The following is a 15,153-nucleotide window of genomic DNA, read 5'->3' as shown; positions in this document are numbered from 1 at the left end:
GCGTTGTGGCGCACCATGCAGGTCCCCACTTTCCAGGGTTGGTTGGGTCGGCTCTGGTCTGTCCTGCGTATGGAGAAACTATCCCTTGTGAAGGCAGGGTCGGGGGCTAAATATGCGGAGCTGTGGCAGCCCTTCCTATCCCTATTGGCCACTGAATTTCGAGAGGTGACTTGCCCAAGTATTTAAGATTACTCCGCCTATCACATGCGAATGACTGAATTGTGTAGGTGTGCATGGTGGTGTTTGGTCCAGGACGTTGGATCCGGAATGAGGGAGGGGGTGGGATGAGGGTGGGATTGTTTCTTGTTGCAGCTCTGTGGACAATGGGTCGGCTCCACCTGATGGGCCCGCAGCATCCGAGGACTATTGGACGATGTGGAGGTGCCATACGGTGGCGTTTCGTTAATATTGCTATGATAATCGGCGGCTTGCCACATGTTTTATACAGCGAAACTTCTCTGCTTTGTGAAAGAGCCTTTCTTTTTGCAATAAAAAGATTTAATATTAAATATATGATGCTACATGCACTTTCTACAGAACTTGATATTTAGAGTCTCTCGTTCTTTGGCGATCTTGTAATGTCTTGTACATACACGCATATTTGTCTTTCTCATTAAATCCGATTGAGATATTGTTGCTCTTAATACAGATACACCCAGATCACAATTCGGTCTATGGGTTATACTCCTGTTGTTTTTTACTACTCTCTCTCCTGCCAGCAGCCTGGCAAAGCACCGGCGTTCCGCTGTTAACAGCAGTTGGACACTCGTTCATCAGTGCCTAATTATCACGGCCGATGCAGAGGCTGTCGTGGGGGTGAGAAACCGCCGAATTTCCTGCTTGCGGCGTTAAATCCAGCTACGGCACCTGGAACAATCCTGTAGGGGTGCGGCCTAGCTTGAAGGTGGCCCTGCACTGGTGCGGCAGCGGCCGGGAGACGTAGCCCTGGGGAGATCCATCTCTACCGAAGAGAACACAAGAGCAAGGCAAGGGAAGCAGTCCGGGCTGTCAATCCGACAGTGCCCGGAGAGCTGCGCGTGACCTGTATTCAACTTGCGATGTGGGGGGAGACTGGCCGCCTCCTGTTGCGCCGGAGACAGCAGTGGTGCGGTGGGGTGGGCGACATTTTGAGACGAGCCCCAGCAACAGTTTGGCAATTCTGAGGCCAGCCGGCGGTAACGCAGGCCTACGGAACTCCACCCATCCTACCATGACTCAGGCAAGTGACCGGCCCAGGGGGAAAAGTCGCAGTGTACAATTGACACTGGGAGTGCGAGGAGCGGGGTGGCGGATGACAGCGTGAGGCCCGGGTTGCAATTACGTTTGCTTAACGCCCCAAAGCATCTGAGTAAAGGCCTGGGGATTACATCAGCCACGCCTGGGGGAGACCCTGCAGCAATCCGGTTCCTGCGACCCAAACGGGGCCTGGGAATTAGCAGCAATTTGGGAGTGCAGCGGAGGGTGCCTGGCCCACGAGGATTGAGGCAGCGAGCTCCGCCGGGCACGGAGGGCTGACTCGAACAGCGCTGTTCACAGGGCCTGCCAAATTCACGGGGATAGCCCAGTGGATTAACACAGAGGACCCAGGACGCGCCAATTTAAGCCTATACGCGCTGCCAGAGATGCTGCGGCCTCCCAGAACTTGGGATTAGACCAGGCACGCCAAAGGGGAAGGTAAGGAGGCAGGGGAGTGGCACCAGCGGGCTCCCCCGAGAATGAGAAGGGACCCCCCCAGAGCCTAGCCATAGCCGCCCAGACGGAAAACATAGAGGGTCAGTGGACAAAGGGTCAGCATAGGGACCACTAGAAACAGCCGGAGCCGGGTGAAATTGAACCGACACGCAGTACCTCAGAGGGGGGCTGCGGAACGCCATTAGGGACCAGCACCACTGCATTCCACTCCGCGTAGGCTCATACGAGGCCTACCAGCACCTGCTCTAGTCACTTGTTGAGACACAGCATGTCATCCTCCTGAGGGCGGAGAGAAAAAATCCTAAAAGGGTTATTCGCAAAGGCCCAAGGCCCATACTTTACAAAAGAGGAGAACCTTCAGACCCATCACCTCGCACCTTCGCCAATGCAACATTTGCTATAGCTGGTGCCGCCTGTTTTGTCAGATCTTCCCGATGGATGGCAAACTTTTCCAGCTCTGCTCCCTCTCGGAGGCCTGCTGCCTGCTAGGAATCAATCCCCCGGCGGAGGAGAGCAGCAACGAAGGCCCTACCCCAGCGCAGAGGACACAAGACCAAGGACCAAGATGGAGGCAACAGGGACGACAGCACTGGCCTAAGCGACCAGACCCCGCAGAAATTTCAAAGGGACAGAAAACTCCACTCGAGGCTCAGCCCGAAGAATTGGCAAAGACAAGGCCTGGTTGATAGCCACCCGACCCATCGACCTCTTTGATGTGTTCCTCTTGTTAGTGGGCAGCAGGCGGGAGGGTGAAGGGATGTCCTCGGCCACAATATGTCCCCCATGGAAATTCCCCACATGATAAGAGGATGATGGACTCCGTTACGACTCTCCTTGTTTCCTTTTCTTATTTCTGCTCCTTGCAGATAGGTTTCCATTGGTTATTTGTTTAGGGTTACTTTTCAGGGAATTTGGGGTTCCTTGTCCAACCTTTTTAATTGACAACAGAGGTATCCACATGGGAAGAGTCTCCCAGTACCACAACCCGCTCACCACTTGCAGGGCAGCAGGTCCTGGATCCTGTTCATGCTCCCACCCATCCTCATCTGGATACATGGCCCCCACCACACATAAGATACTCACCCTGAATGGGAGAGGACTTAACAATCCAGTTAAGCGTAAGCGTTTTGACATGTTTAGAAAACACAAATGCGGACATATGTCTCCCCTAAGGAAACGCATTTATTACCAAAAGATTGTCACCGCCTCAAATCCCCCAGGTTCCCGACCCAGCTGATTTCCTCTGGTACCACCAAATCATCTGGGTGGCTATACTGGTTGCACATAGGTTTCAGGGGGAGGTACTTCAAAAGGAAGCTGAAATTAAGGGGCGGCTCCTAACCTATCGCTTCAGTCTAGGATGTCTAACATTCACCATAGGGTCAGGATACGCCCCTAACGAGGGCCAAGAAAAATTCCTGCACACAGCACTCACCAAAGCGACTGCCACTACAGAACGAAGGATCTCACTGGGGAGGCAACCTGAATTTAGTCTTCGATAACGCCGCAGACAGATCACATCAATGCACAAGTTAGACAAGGGCACTATCGATGGCAGGTTTAACACGACTGCACAACTTAGGCCTTAACGACCTGTGGCACTGCTTTCATCCCCACAGTCGTGAATATTCCTATTACTCAAATGCGCACAAAATGTACACTAGAGTCGACTATCTGTTGGTCTTCAAAACACACAAGATGATGGACGGAATGCTGCACAATGGCAAAACATTCACCCCCAGTCACAGATCTGGGTTTAATCCATCGTTATTTTGCTCACCAAGCCACCCTAGTGCAGACATGGCCATATGCAGATCAGTCTTGCCCCTGTGTCTCATGGGAACAGTCCAGCCCGAACTGCCAAGCCATGTCTTCCCTGGACCAGACTCAAGCATCACAGGACCGGTTTCTGGCTATCAGCCATCTTCAGCCAGGATCGCTTGACTCCAGTGGCGCAGTGAGCACGGGACCCACATCTGGGCATACCCTTCCCACATAGGGTGAACAGCAAAACAAACAAGATGATGGACGGAATGCTGCACAATGGCAAAACATTCACCCCCAGTCACAGATCTGGGTTTAATCCATTGTTATTTTGTTCACCGAGCCACCCCAGTTCAGATGCAAATCAGTCTTGACCCTGTGCCTCATGGGAACAGTCCAGCCCTAACTGCCAAGCCATGTCTTCCCTGGACTGGAATCAAGCATCCTAGGACCAGTTTCTGGCTATCAGCCGTCTTCAGCCAGGATAGCTTGACTCCAGTGGCTTAGTGAGCATGGGACCCACGTCTGGGCATACCCTTCCCACATAGGGTGAACAGCAAAACAAACAAGATGATGGACGGAATGCTGCACAATGGCAAAACATTCACCCCAGTCACAGATCTGGGTTTAACCATCGTAATTTTGCTCACCAAGCTCACCAAGACCTTACCCAAACAACAAAGGAACTATAGCAGATGCCAAACCTGTGGCGCCCCTGTCCGTTGATGCGTCAATTAAAAGCAGCGCAACAGCTCGCGGCGGTGGACCAAGACAGAGCAGAGTATGCGGCCCTCCGGCTGCGACATGCCTATTATACTGGGGGAGATAGAGGTGGTCGCCTCCTCGCCCATAAATTGCGATCGACCCGACAGAGACAAGGGGTCAGGAAGATTCAACGTGGGGATGGTCGGCGAGTTTCCGAGGATTCTGAGATTGCTGAGGCGTTCCGAGATTTTTACGCCCACCTTTATGGAAGCTCCCCACTGTCTAATGCAGACGGAGCTGCTTATCTCGAGACCACTGGCCTGTCCACTTTGACTAAAGCCCAAGCTGATCACTTAGACAGGGACATTAGAATAGAAAAGGTCATTGCAGCCATCTCACGCCTTAAGCCTGCCAAGGCCCATGGCCCCAATGGCTTCTCTGCAACATTTTACAAAATATTTTGTACATTTGTGCCCCCAGTTCTTACTAAACTTTTTAATCCATTCGCGGAGCCTGGAACGATACCCGGAGACATGCTTGAAGCTTCCATAGTGGTTATCCAAAACCGGGAAAGGATAAGACTACATGAAGAGCTTATCGTCCCATATCTCTTCTCAACATTGACCTCAAGCTACACACTGGGATATTAGCTGCTTGTCTTGCGCCCCATATGCCTGGTCTGATTGATCAGGACCAGGCGGGCTTTATACCTCACTGCCAAACAAGCGACAATACAAAGCGGGCCCTTCACCTTATCGAGAAGGCCTCACGGACGCAGGGGGAGTATATGATGCTCACTATCGACGCAGAGAAGGCCTTTAATAGGGTCCATTGGCCTTACCTAGAACAGGTTCTAGAGCGGTGGGGATGGGGGAGAAATTTTGAACATACATCTTAAACTGCTATCAGTGTCCAACTGCCACTGTTCGAGTAAATGGCTACACGTCATCCCAATTCCCCATAGAGAGAGGCATGAGGCAAGATGCCCCTTGTCACCCCTTCTCTTTGCGCTTTACATGAAGCCTTTGGCCCTCCGACTTCGCCATACCCCAGCTATTACAGGGATTACATTTGGAGGTGATATCCACACAATTAGTTTATATGCTGATGACATCCTGCTCTCGTTGTTGAATCCAACTCTCGCATTGTCAGCGCGCCTCACAGAACCAGAGACTTTTGCGCAAGCCTCGGGGTTTAAGGTGAATGTGGATAAATCAGTAGCACTCAACCTCTCCCTAGCGTCCTCACCCACACATTCCTATAGGAACGTCACCCCATTCAATGGGCAACAGACACAATTCCCTATTTAGGGATCCAGTTAGCTCACTCCCTACCAGTCATAGTTACAACTAATTACGCAAGGTTGCAGCTGACAATCCGCAAGGAGCTGAACCAATGGAAGCTCTATCCCCTTTCCTGGCTCGGAAAAAAAAGCAGCAGTTAAAATGACCATATTACCCCAGATCTTATATCTGTTTCAAACTTTGCCTCTACAGCCCCCAAAGGGGTGGATACAACAAACTCAATACTAACTTGCACAATTTATCTGGAATGGTCCCAAGCCAAGGATGAAACAGGCATTGGCGGAGGTTCCGCTGGAGGAGGGGGGCCTCAGTATCCCTGATCTCCAACTATTTCCAGGTAACACAATTGTGCCATTTGGCCTTGCATACCCAGGTTAAGCCGACTACCTGTAGACACCTCTCCGCTTTTGAGAAGTGGCTTGTCATCCGCACTTCGGATAAAAAACTCACCTCGGATCTGTATAAGATGCTACTAGCCAGAAATACACACATGTACAGTGCCAGCCGCGCAAGATGGGAAAGGGAACTGGGCAGAACACTTAGCCATAAGGAATGGGACGGGGTGTACTATAGAGCTCGCCACCCAGCCTACCACATGGGACTGACCGAAACCCTTACCAAACTGGTTACTTATTGGTATTACACTCCCGAGCGCCTTCACTTAATAGATCCCACCCAGGAGGCGGACTGCTAGCGAGGAGGCGTTAGCGTGGGCACCCTAGTGTACATGCTGTGGGAGTGCACACATCTCCAGAAATACCGAACCCTTTGACCTACCCGCTCAGATCCCATAGAGGCCGCTTGATGGCAATAGTGCTGGGGTCCACAGTGCAAAACATATTAATACATTGGCACACCTCTCAAATTCCTACCCTCACAGGTTGGCTACACCAACTTTGGCATGTCCTGGGGATGGAGAAGTTGACTTTGACAATAGCGGCAAAGGGATCTGTTAGACCTGGCACCATTGGCGTGGGCCTCCCTTCCATTTTTACTGTTGCCTCATGTATTTGTGCTGGTATTAGATGCTTTGGGTACTGTGCAACTGCTATCCATTGCCACAGTGCAAGTGCTCCCTACTGTAAATTCATGTATTAATCAGTGGTTCCGTGTTTGGCTATTTGGTTTACTTGTCAGACCCTAGTCTAGTGCACTGAGTGTGCCCAGGGCGTGTAAATCCAAATGCTGCCGGTGGGCCTGCAGCACTGGTGGTGCCACCCACAGAAGCAGCCTTGTAAAATGTATCTAAGGTCTGCCATTGCAGAGCCTGTGTGCAGTCTAGTACTATCATGCGGACTGGGCAAGTGCACCCACTTCCCAGTCCCTAAACCTTCCCTTTTCTTCATACGAGTCAACCCTATGGTAGGCCCAAGGACAGGGTGCATTGTAAGTATAAGGTAGGACAAGCCCTGAGGTGTGCGGCATGTCCTAATAGTGAATTACAGCCATTTTCGTTTTTCACTATTGCAAGGCTACCTGTACTCCATAGGCCTTAATGGGCTGTTAGAGTTATTACTTGTTATAATCCTGTCTCAGAGAACATGGTAGAAATTCGAGTTTAGTATGCCTGAACTCAGAATAATAAAATACATATTTTAGTAAAGTATATTTTAATATTCTGTGTTTGCAAATACCACTTTTAGAATGTAGGTATTTGCTTGTCTAACCATTCAAACCTGCCTCTGCTAGGTTGTGTATTCCTATGTCTGGTTTTGTGAGCGACAGGGCTGGGGAATTCCAGGAGACAGGCTGAGTGACCCAGTGGTGAATAGAGAGAGCTGCATCTAAATGGGAGGGAGGAGTTGCACCTGAACCTTGAATAGGGCTGTGCCTGCCTTCCACAATGCTGGCTCCACCCCCTGGGGAGCGGCTGATGTCTCTGCCCTGCACACTGAAAGAAGAGAAGGAGTAAACAAAGTGCTCCAGTATTGTACTTGCCTTCCACAATGCTGGCTCCACTTCCTGTGGGGCGTCTGATGTGCCTGCCCTGCACAGGAGAAGTCTGGTAAACAGAGTGCTTCAGAACTGGTTTGGACTGGGCAAAGGCCCCTCCCCCCTTCAGAGAACAAAGGATTTTGGGGTATGAATATTGGGACCCTTATTCCAAGAAACTAGATCACTTTGGACTACAAGAAGAAACCTTTACTGAGGAGAGGAACCTGCAGAAACTGAGGAGAGAATATTCCCAAGCTGAAGTGCTGCTTGATAGATTTGCCTGCACTGGTTGCCTTACTGCCAAAGAAAGGAGAAAGAAACTTTGAGTACCTTGCTTTCAACTTGTGAAGGATCTCCAAGGGCTTGGAAAATAGCTTGCCTCCTGCTGAAGTCTCAGGGACAACAGACTTCACCCCCAGCTCCTCAGAGTTCTTTGGAAGTGCCTTCTGCTGCTTTGCGCCTTCTGAGGAACTGCGTGTCGCAAGGATTTGGAAGCGCGACTTAACGAGAAGAAGCGTGTCGGCGTCACTGGGCCTGCCGTCAAAACTCCGAAGGAGGGTGTCGCCGCTGGGACTGTCGCACTGCACCGTATCGGAGAGAAGCGTGCCGCAACCAAGAGGAAGCGTGTCGCAGCCGCTGCTGCCGTTGCAACTCCGAAGGAGAGTGTCGCCGCTGTAGTTGTCGCACTGCATCAGAAGAATCTCGCAACGAGGTTGGAGCATGTCGCCGTCGCTGCGCCTACCGACGCAACTCCGAAGGAGGGTGTAGCCGCTGGAACTGTCGCACTGCACCGCATTGACCAAGAGCCCCTCGCATCCCCGAGAAGCACGGCACCGGCGGAGCTGCTGCCGTCGCATCTTGAATGCCGCCGCTGTAGTGGTCGCATTGAGCTGTAGCTTCACGCATCGTGGGAGAAGGGCGTCGCCACTGGAGCGGTTGCCGTCGCATCGGGTGTCGCCGCTGCAGTCCAAGCATCAAACCGAGAACTTCTCGCATCCCCGAGAAGCGTCCCGCATCTGGAAGATCTTCTTTGTATCTGAACTTTGCCGCATTTCCCATCGCTGCGACATTGCTTGTCGTGGAAGCGCAACGCAACTTAAGGTACATTGACGCAGAGTGTCGCATCTAAGAACTGAACTGAACTGAGCTTAAATCTACCATCTTAAAGTAATCATAGTGTGTATTTTTGTTGTTTATGGTCTTGTGGTAACTATATAAATTCTACTTTTTTTTTTATATAAAACCTGTGTGGTATCCATTTGTAGTGTTGTCACTGGGTTACTGTATGTGGTCACAACTGCTTAACTTACAACTTGGCTTGGTGTAGGAAATTCCTCACTGACAGACGCCAAATAACAGTGCTTGGCCCATATCAATCTGAGGCCAAAAACGTCAGCTCAGGGGTGCCACAGGGCTCCAGTTTGAGCCCTGTTCTTTTCAACCTATATATGGCACCTCTGATGAACCTGATCGCGTCATTCAGGATCAGTTCTATTTCATACGCTGACGATACCCAACTGATTTTGGTGTTGGACAAGGAACGACCAGGTGCCGAGGAAGACCTTAGAGATTGTCTTGCAGCAACATTCAAATGGATGAACAACAACCATTTAAAGTGCAACGCCGGAAAAACGGAAATCTTACCCATGGGGACCAATAACCCTTTTTCCCCCATAGTATGCTGGCCATTAGATGCTGAAGCTCCACCCAACACAATTGTATCCGCCCGTAATCTAGGCATAAAATTTGACAACTGCTTATCCTTCAAACCCCAGGCTGTAGCAGTGGCAGGCATGTGCTTCCAAATCATTAAAGCACTTAGGAAGTTCTTTGATCTTCTCCCTCTTTCGGCGAGGAAAACAGTCGCAGTGGCCTTAATAAATTCTAGGCTGGACTACTGCAATGGACTTTATGTTGGAGCAAACAAAATCGTGCTCCACAAACTGCAGATGGTCCAAAATGCGGCTGCCCGCCTCGTACTGCGTTTGCCCCGTAGATCATCAGCCTCTGCAGCCTTGAACACCTTACATTGGCTGCCAATAGGAAAGAGAATTTTGTTTAAACTTCTCTTGATCACCTTCAGGGCTTTCCATCAACGCGGCCCAATCTACCTACGAAAGGGGTTTAAAAGATACTATCCAGCGCGCTGCCTGAGATCCGCAAGCCAGAATTTACTTACTACTCCTCGCTTTAAACTGGCTACAAAGGGTGGCAAATCCATCTTTGTGCTAGGCACTAAGGCCTGGAACAAACTTCCCCTTTCCTTGCGGTCTTTCTCCCAAGAAGCCTCCTTTAAGAAGGCATTGAAAACCTGGATTTTCTCTCTGCCTGACGCTCTGTGTAGGACCCTAGTGTAGTGGATGTGTAGAATTTAGGACTTCTTTTCCCTATCCAACTCTTCCATCTGGGTTGTGTAAGCGCCAAGATACTCCTTGGAGTGGTAGCAGCGCGGTATAAATGTCCATTACATTTACATTTACATTTACAACGCCTCTGAAATAAGCCTTGACTGCTCGCGCCATGCAAACTAGAGGGTGAGCAGGGGTTATTTTAGGAGTGTAATCCACTTGTCTGGACTAGAGAAGAGGGTCCCTATTTGTCACAAGTACCTACCTGTGCCAACTAGAGACCCCAAAACTAACAGGATCCATGTTCAATAATCTATGGCAACCTTTTTGGTCCCTGCTTTCCTCCGAATTCAAGGAAATCACCTGCCCCAGGTATCTTCGCCTTCTGCGGCTCTCTAATCTACAGCTGGCGGGGACATGACATCCACGTTTACACAGCAGGACTCCGGCAACGCTTATATTCATTTATTTGGTGGACAAGGGACGGGGTGTGTGGTGGAGGGAGGGATTAGAATAAATTTCCTTTTTATGTCATGTTATTTTTTGATTTTATTTCAATGTGTTCTGTACATGCGCTGACCTCTTAGCTATAACTTATGTTAGCCATGTAACTATAGCTACGTACAGTCCTTGGAATGCCAAACATTGAGTGTTGATAAGTTTTAATAAGATTTAAACGATAAAAACAAAGACCCTGCTGTAGACATATAGTACAAACGCCAAAGAGATAATATATATTATTTCATCCTTGTGTGCCAGCAGTAGGGAGATTAAAAACAATGAAGCACGTTTTGGGGGATCACGCGTCTGACGTTTTCTTCCACCAACATCATATGTTACACTGTTGGTCAGTTTCCCCTATACAATTATTGTGGTTTTCCCCAATGTACGGATGAAATAGATTGAACTCGGTTGGTGTACGAATATGTTTTGTTCTTTACCATATAGTTTATGTTTCATTCATCCCTTACGATTCTCTATGTTTCACCCCATTGCAACTCTACAAAGAAATTGAAGATGTGTTTTTTTTCGCATCATTTGTTATTGGGTTTTGTCCCGATGATGGTGGAAGAAAAACTCAGGGTGATCAACCAAACCAAGCATTGACGTTTTTAATCTGCCTATTGCTGTTGGCCACAAAAGGAGGGAAGAATATATTATCTCCTTAACGTCTGGACCATGTGTGTACAGCAGGGCCTTGTTTATAACTAAATGACTTAATTGTTGATTTAAGTAACTGTGAGGTTAAGGGCTAGGTTGATTTTGTGGTTAGGCTTTTTGCTTTTGAACTGATATATATGTTTCATAATGTATGATTGGTTTGAGTTATTATTTCTATACTGCTAAGGGGTAAGGTATTGATTCATGAATTTTGAATGAATAAAATCATGAATTTGTGACAGTAATTGTTTTGATTATTAATGATTGTTTGGGCTTAGAAGAGTTGTTATTTGGTTGAACATTTAGATCGTAACCCTGGTACCTGAAGGGACTGGTTGATCTTCGCTGAATAGACTTGTTAGAATTGTATGGTGTTGATGAACATTAGGACTGTTTCAGTAACTGCAATTCAGGGAGTTTGGGGTCATAAAAAAGCTGATAGTGGGCATCAGGTTTTCAGGGCCTTGTTTGTGAGGTGTTTAAACAGCTGAATGTCATCAGTACAGGGGTGGGAGGATGCAATGAGCCTCAGAGGAGAGCAGAGACTGGTTTCAAAATGCATAGGTGAAACTGGCGGCAATTCCTCTAGGATGAAGCACAAGACCTAACAGGAAACTGCTAGAAAAAGCACTCATTTATACCAGTCTGATAGTAGAGGTCAGATGCAGATGAACAGAGGGTGTGATTCTTCGAGCTGTTTGTGCATCAATAGCAGTTTCGACAACACCATCTGCTAAACTGCATTGTACATGCACTCTAGAACAAGAATCTATACAGTTCTACTTTACATTAAGAATTTGGATCACAGATGTGTAATCTGTGAAGGCAGACCATGTAACATCACCCATCCTTAACACATCTTAAATCATGGAGTACTTGCAGGAGTTTTGAATGGTTTTAGCACTCATTTAAAAAAATGCAATATATTAATTAGTAACTCACCTCGGTTGTTTACCATGTGCAAGAGAATGAAGGCCAGTAAATTCCATATCCAGTGCTGCAAGAAAGGCCACCAGTTATTCATGGCACAGTAGATCAACACATCAATCCTATGAATTAATACAGAATTCAAATGAATGTTGTGCTACAAGTTAAACCGATGTGAAAACTGCGGGTCCCATTTCTAGCAAGGACTTGTCGATGAAATTGTCTAGTATCTCTCACCCACAAAGTCGCATTTCTGAATGAGATCTTGTAGGACAGGCAGCATTTCTTCCAGCTGGTCTCGGAGAATATCCATTGGGCAGCAGGCAGAGCAGGTCTAATAGACAAATAAAGAACAATAGACTTCGATACAGATTTAGGGTAAACTTATTTAAATCATTGATTACTGTATTCTATGTTGAGTTTGTCTATCAGTTTTGACTACATTCCACCCTTAGATTAAATGATCAAGAGGAGGAGAACCCATCAGAATTACTCTATATTACTTCACGTTTGTGTATCACAAGTAGAAACCTAACTACATATGCTCTTGACTTATGCAGTTTTGTGCAGTGCAAACATGGCCCGTGGGTATCGGAATGATTTACAGAAGGGGATAATTGGTATACAGAGCATATCATACAAATGCATAGCAAAAGAAGTACATGAGTAATGATATAAATATATTAAATATGTACAGTACATTGATAACACATTAAGTTCCTCTATATACTGCAAGGGGAAAAATTCACTAACAGTTTACGAAGACTGATAAAAATGAACAGTAAAGGATTAAGGTGAAGAGTATTTTACATATGAACAATTGATGAAACAACACCTCTATGTAACACAAGAGTACAATGTTGGATAGAATCACTCGCAAAAACATAAGTTAGAGGGAGTGGAAGAGAGTGCGAGAGAGTGGAGGCATGTAGCTGAGGAATACATTTCCAATGCAGAATTAGTTAATTTTGAATGCAGAGGGTAGAGGAACATGAGAAGATACAAATTAAAAAGAGTTTGGAGGGGGGAACACAGTGTGAAGTTGCCTTCAGATATTAAGGTGCCTTTGGAGCAACAAGTAGCGTTATCTCCTTCTGGAAGGTGTCGAATGAGGAGTAGTTCAGAGGCTGAGATAAGAGGGGTTGCAGATTCTGAATGAGTGACTGTGCATGCCACAACAAAATTGGACATTGTAAGGAATAGTGTTCTGTCACCTTGAAGCAATCTGTTCCCGCCTGATGTTTTTAATTGAGATGTATGATATTGAGGGAGAAGGGGTTTCGGTATTTTTTTGCATATCACTTGTGAAACGACAACATCATGATTCATGCTCTTGACACAAATCTGAAAATCTATGAATCCCACCATAATATGCTACAAAACATCAAGAAAAAACATATTAGAGTCCTTTTCAGATCGGACATTTATGAATGCTTAACACCTATACCTCACTCCTGTGCTCTCCCGCACAACATCTACCCCAAACCTATATGTACATACCCTCGGAGTCACAATCTCCTCTGCAGTCCTACCCGTTTCTCCAAAGTCTGACCACATAAGAATCTCCCTTGCCTCAACCAGAGTCCCACAGACTCCCCTAAACAATTTAGAATAACTAGTCAACCTCTCAGCCACCTATCCCCTGAATACCTTAACCCATAAACACATTATGTGGAGGAGTGTGGCTCAATGGTTAGAGCGGCAGACCCTGATGCAGAGTTCTGGCCAGGGACCAGGGTTCGATTCCCGCCTCGGCGGGGTCTCGGGCTCAATTTCCTCGGACCTGTTAATTCTCACCTCTGTGCCTATTCTAATCACGGGCCCCACGCTGCAACTCTGGGCAATAGCTTGCTTAGCCTCCACACCGGCCCCAACAGTGCTAAGGATGCCTGGCTTCACCCTGGGGGTGCCCAGGAGTGGACACTTCACAGGGAAATCCAGGAGGGGTTCCACAGTGGTATGAGTATCAGCGCCAGGAAGCCGAATAGGCGACACCGCAAGGTGACCGTCTGGTGACAGTGCGCCCTATAAGTACCATGACATTTACATTTACATTATTCACAGATGGTATAACTTATAAGGAGAGAAAGAGAAGGGGGCATGACTGGGACAACTCCATTTTGTTTATTTTCATAAATAACTTAAGAAACAAGTTGGCTTGTGAACTTAATACATATTTAAATCCAAGTCCACAGCAAAACTGGTGCTGATCTATAGGCCAGCTTCATTCCCAAGCTCTCTGGGGACAGTAAGCTTTGAATCTACGTGTTTGCGCAAATCTGGAAAACAATTACTGAACAAGTGTTTGTTCCTCATCAAATTGTAAAGCCTATCATAATCATTTACGTTGCTGCCCTTCACCCAATCATCCACCTTACAGGAGTAATCCACAAATCAACCCATAACTGGTTATCACTGAACCTACCTCAGGAAATACTTATTTGGGATTTAACCCATCTTCACTACATGGGTTTCCTTCATAGGAGCGTATGCCATCTTGTCCGCTTTCTCAAGGTCCAAGAAGGTATCCTTCATGTGCTTCCAGGATTAGCCTGTAATCAGAGTTCTAATCAGGAACTCTATGCAAACAAGGCCACCTCAAAGGCCTCAAATCAATTGTCTATGACATCTCCCACCGCAAAAATAGGTACCAGGTGTAGGAAAGTAGGATCTGCTTTTATGGTTACTCCCACTTTCTGCCTGGTGTTATGCTGTTTCTGACTAGTCTGACTGGGATCCCCAGTCTCTGTGCTTCCTCCGCTAAATTGGTTATGGTAAGTGTTTGGGTACATCCCAGATTGGATACTGGTGTACCCTTATAATTCCCTAGTATATGGTACTGAGGTACCCAGGGCAAAGGTACCTCCAGGCCCCCCATGGGCTGAAGCATGCATTATGCCATCCATAAGAGACCACTCCAACTGTAACCACAGGCCTGCCACTGCAGCCTTTGTAAGCTGGTGCGAGCACCACTTAGACAGATATAGGTTTCCCTATATCTGAGGTCACTACACTTAACCCCTTCCATGCTCGTGACGAACCCCAGCCGTCACGCTCCACGGTGCTCGTGTGCTGATGACGGCTGGGGTTCGTCACGGTCCTGCCCTGTTCGTGCGGCTGCCGCACACGGGGGGAATCGCGGCCGCACGGAAGGGGTTAAAACCTATAAGTCACCCATAAGGCAGGCCTTTCAATCCTGAAAGCAGGGTGCTCGGTTCGAAGTGTGAGGGTGCCCATGCATGAGCAGGGTACTCCTATAATGCAGGCCTTTCAATCCGAAAGCAGGGTGCTCGGTTCTAAGTGTGAGGGTGCCCATG

The 15,153-nt window shown here is 47.8% G+C and overlaps 1 protein-coding gene across 3 annotated transcripts in view; it reads right to left on the bottom strand.

The window, feature by feature from the left end:
• The window catches only part of PNLDC1 (PARN like ribonuclease domain containing exonuclease 1), a 458,177-nt gene that overhangs the window by 408,508 nt on the left and 34,516 nt on the right, over nucleotides 1-15,153 (bottom strand). For 2 of the 3 annotated variants that reach the window (XR_013598671.1, XM_078653121.1), the window contains exons 2-3: nucleotides 12,074-12,170; nucleotides 11,852-11,906 (exon numbers count right to left, since the gene is read on the bottom strand). Coding sequence is in view for 2 of the 3 variants with exons in the window: in XM_078653121.1 (XP_078509247.1) it covers nucleotides 11,852-11,906; nucleotides 12,074-12,149 (131 nt within the window). In the remaining variant the exon portion in view is untranslated. Of the gene's footprint in view, nucleotides 1-11,851; nucleotides 11,959-12,073; nucleotides 12,171-15,153 lie in introns of all 3 variants that reach the window. The other variant, XM_078653131.1, reaches the window with a different exon arrangement.

This window comes from Lissotriton helveticus, chromosome 1_1 (genome assembly GCF_964261635.1).
Source record: "Lissotriton helveticus chromosome 1_1, aLisHel1.1, whole genome shotgun sequence".
Lineage (NCBI taxonomy): Eukaryota > Metazoa > Chordata > Amphibia > Caudata > Salamandridae > Lissotriton > Lissotriton helveticus.
The sequence above is the reverse complement of the archived record's forward strand: the minus strand, read 5'-3'. Positions and strand labels throughout refer to the sequence as shown.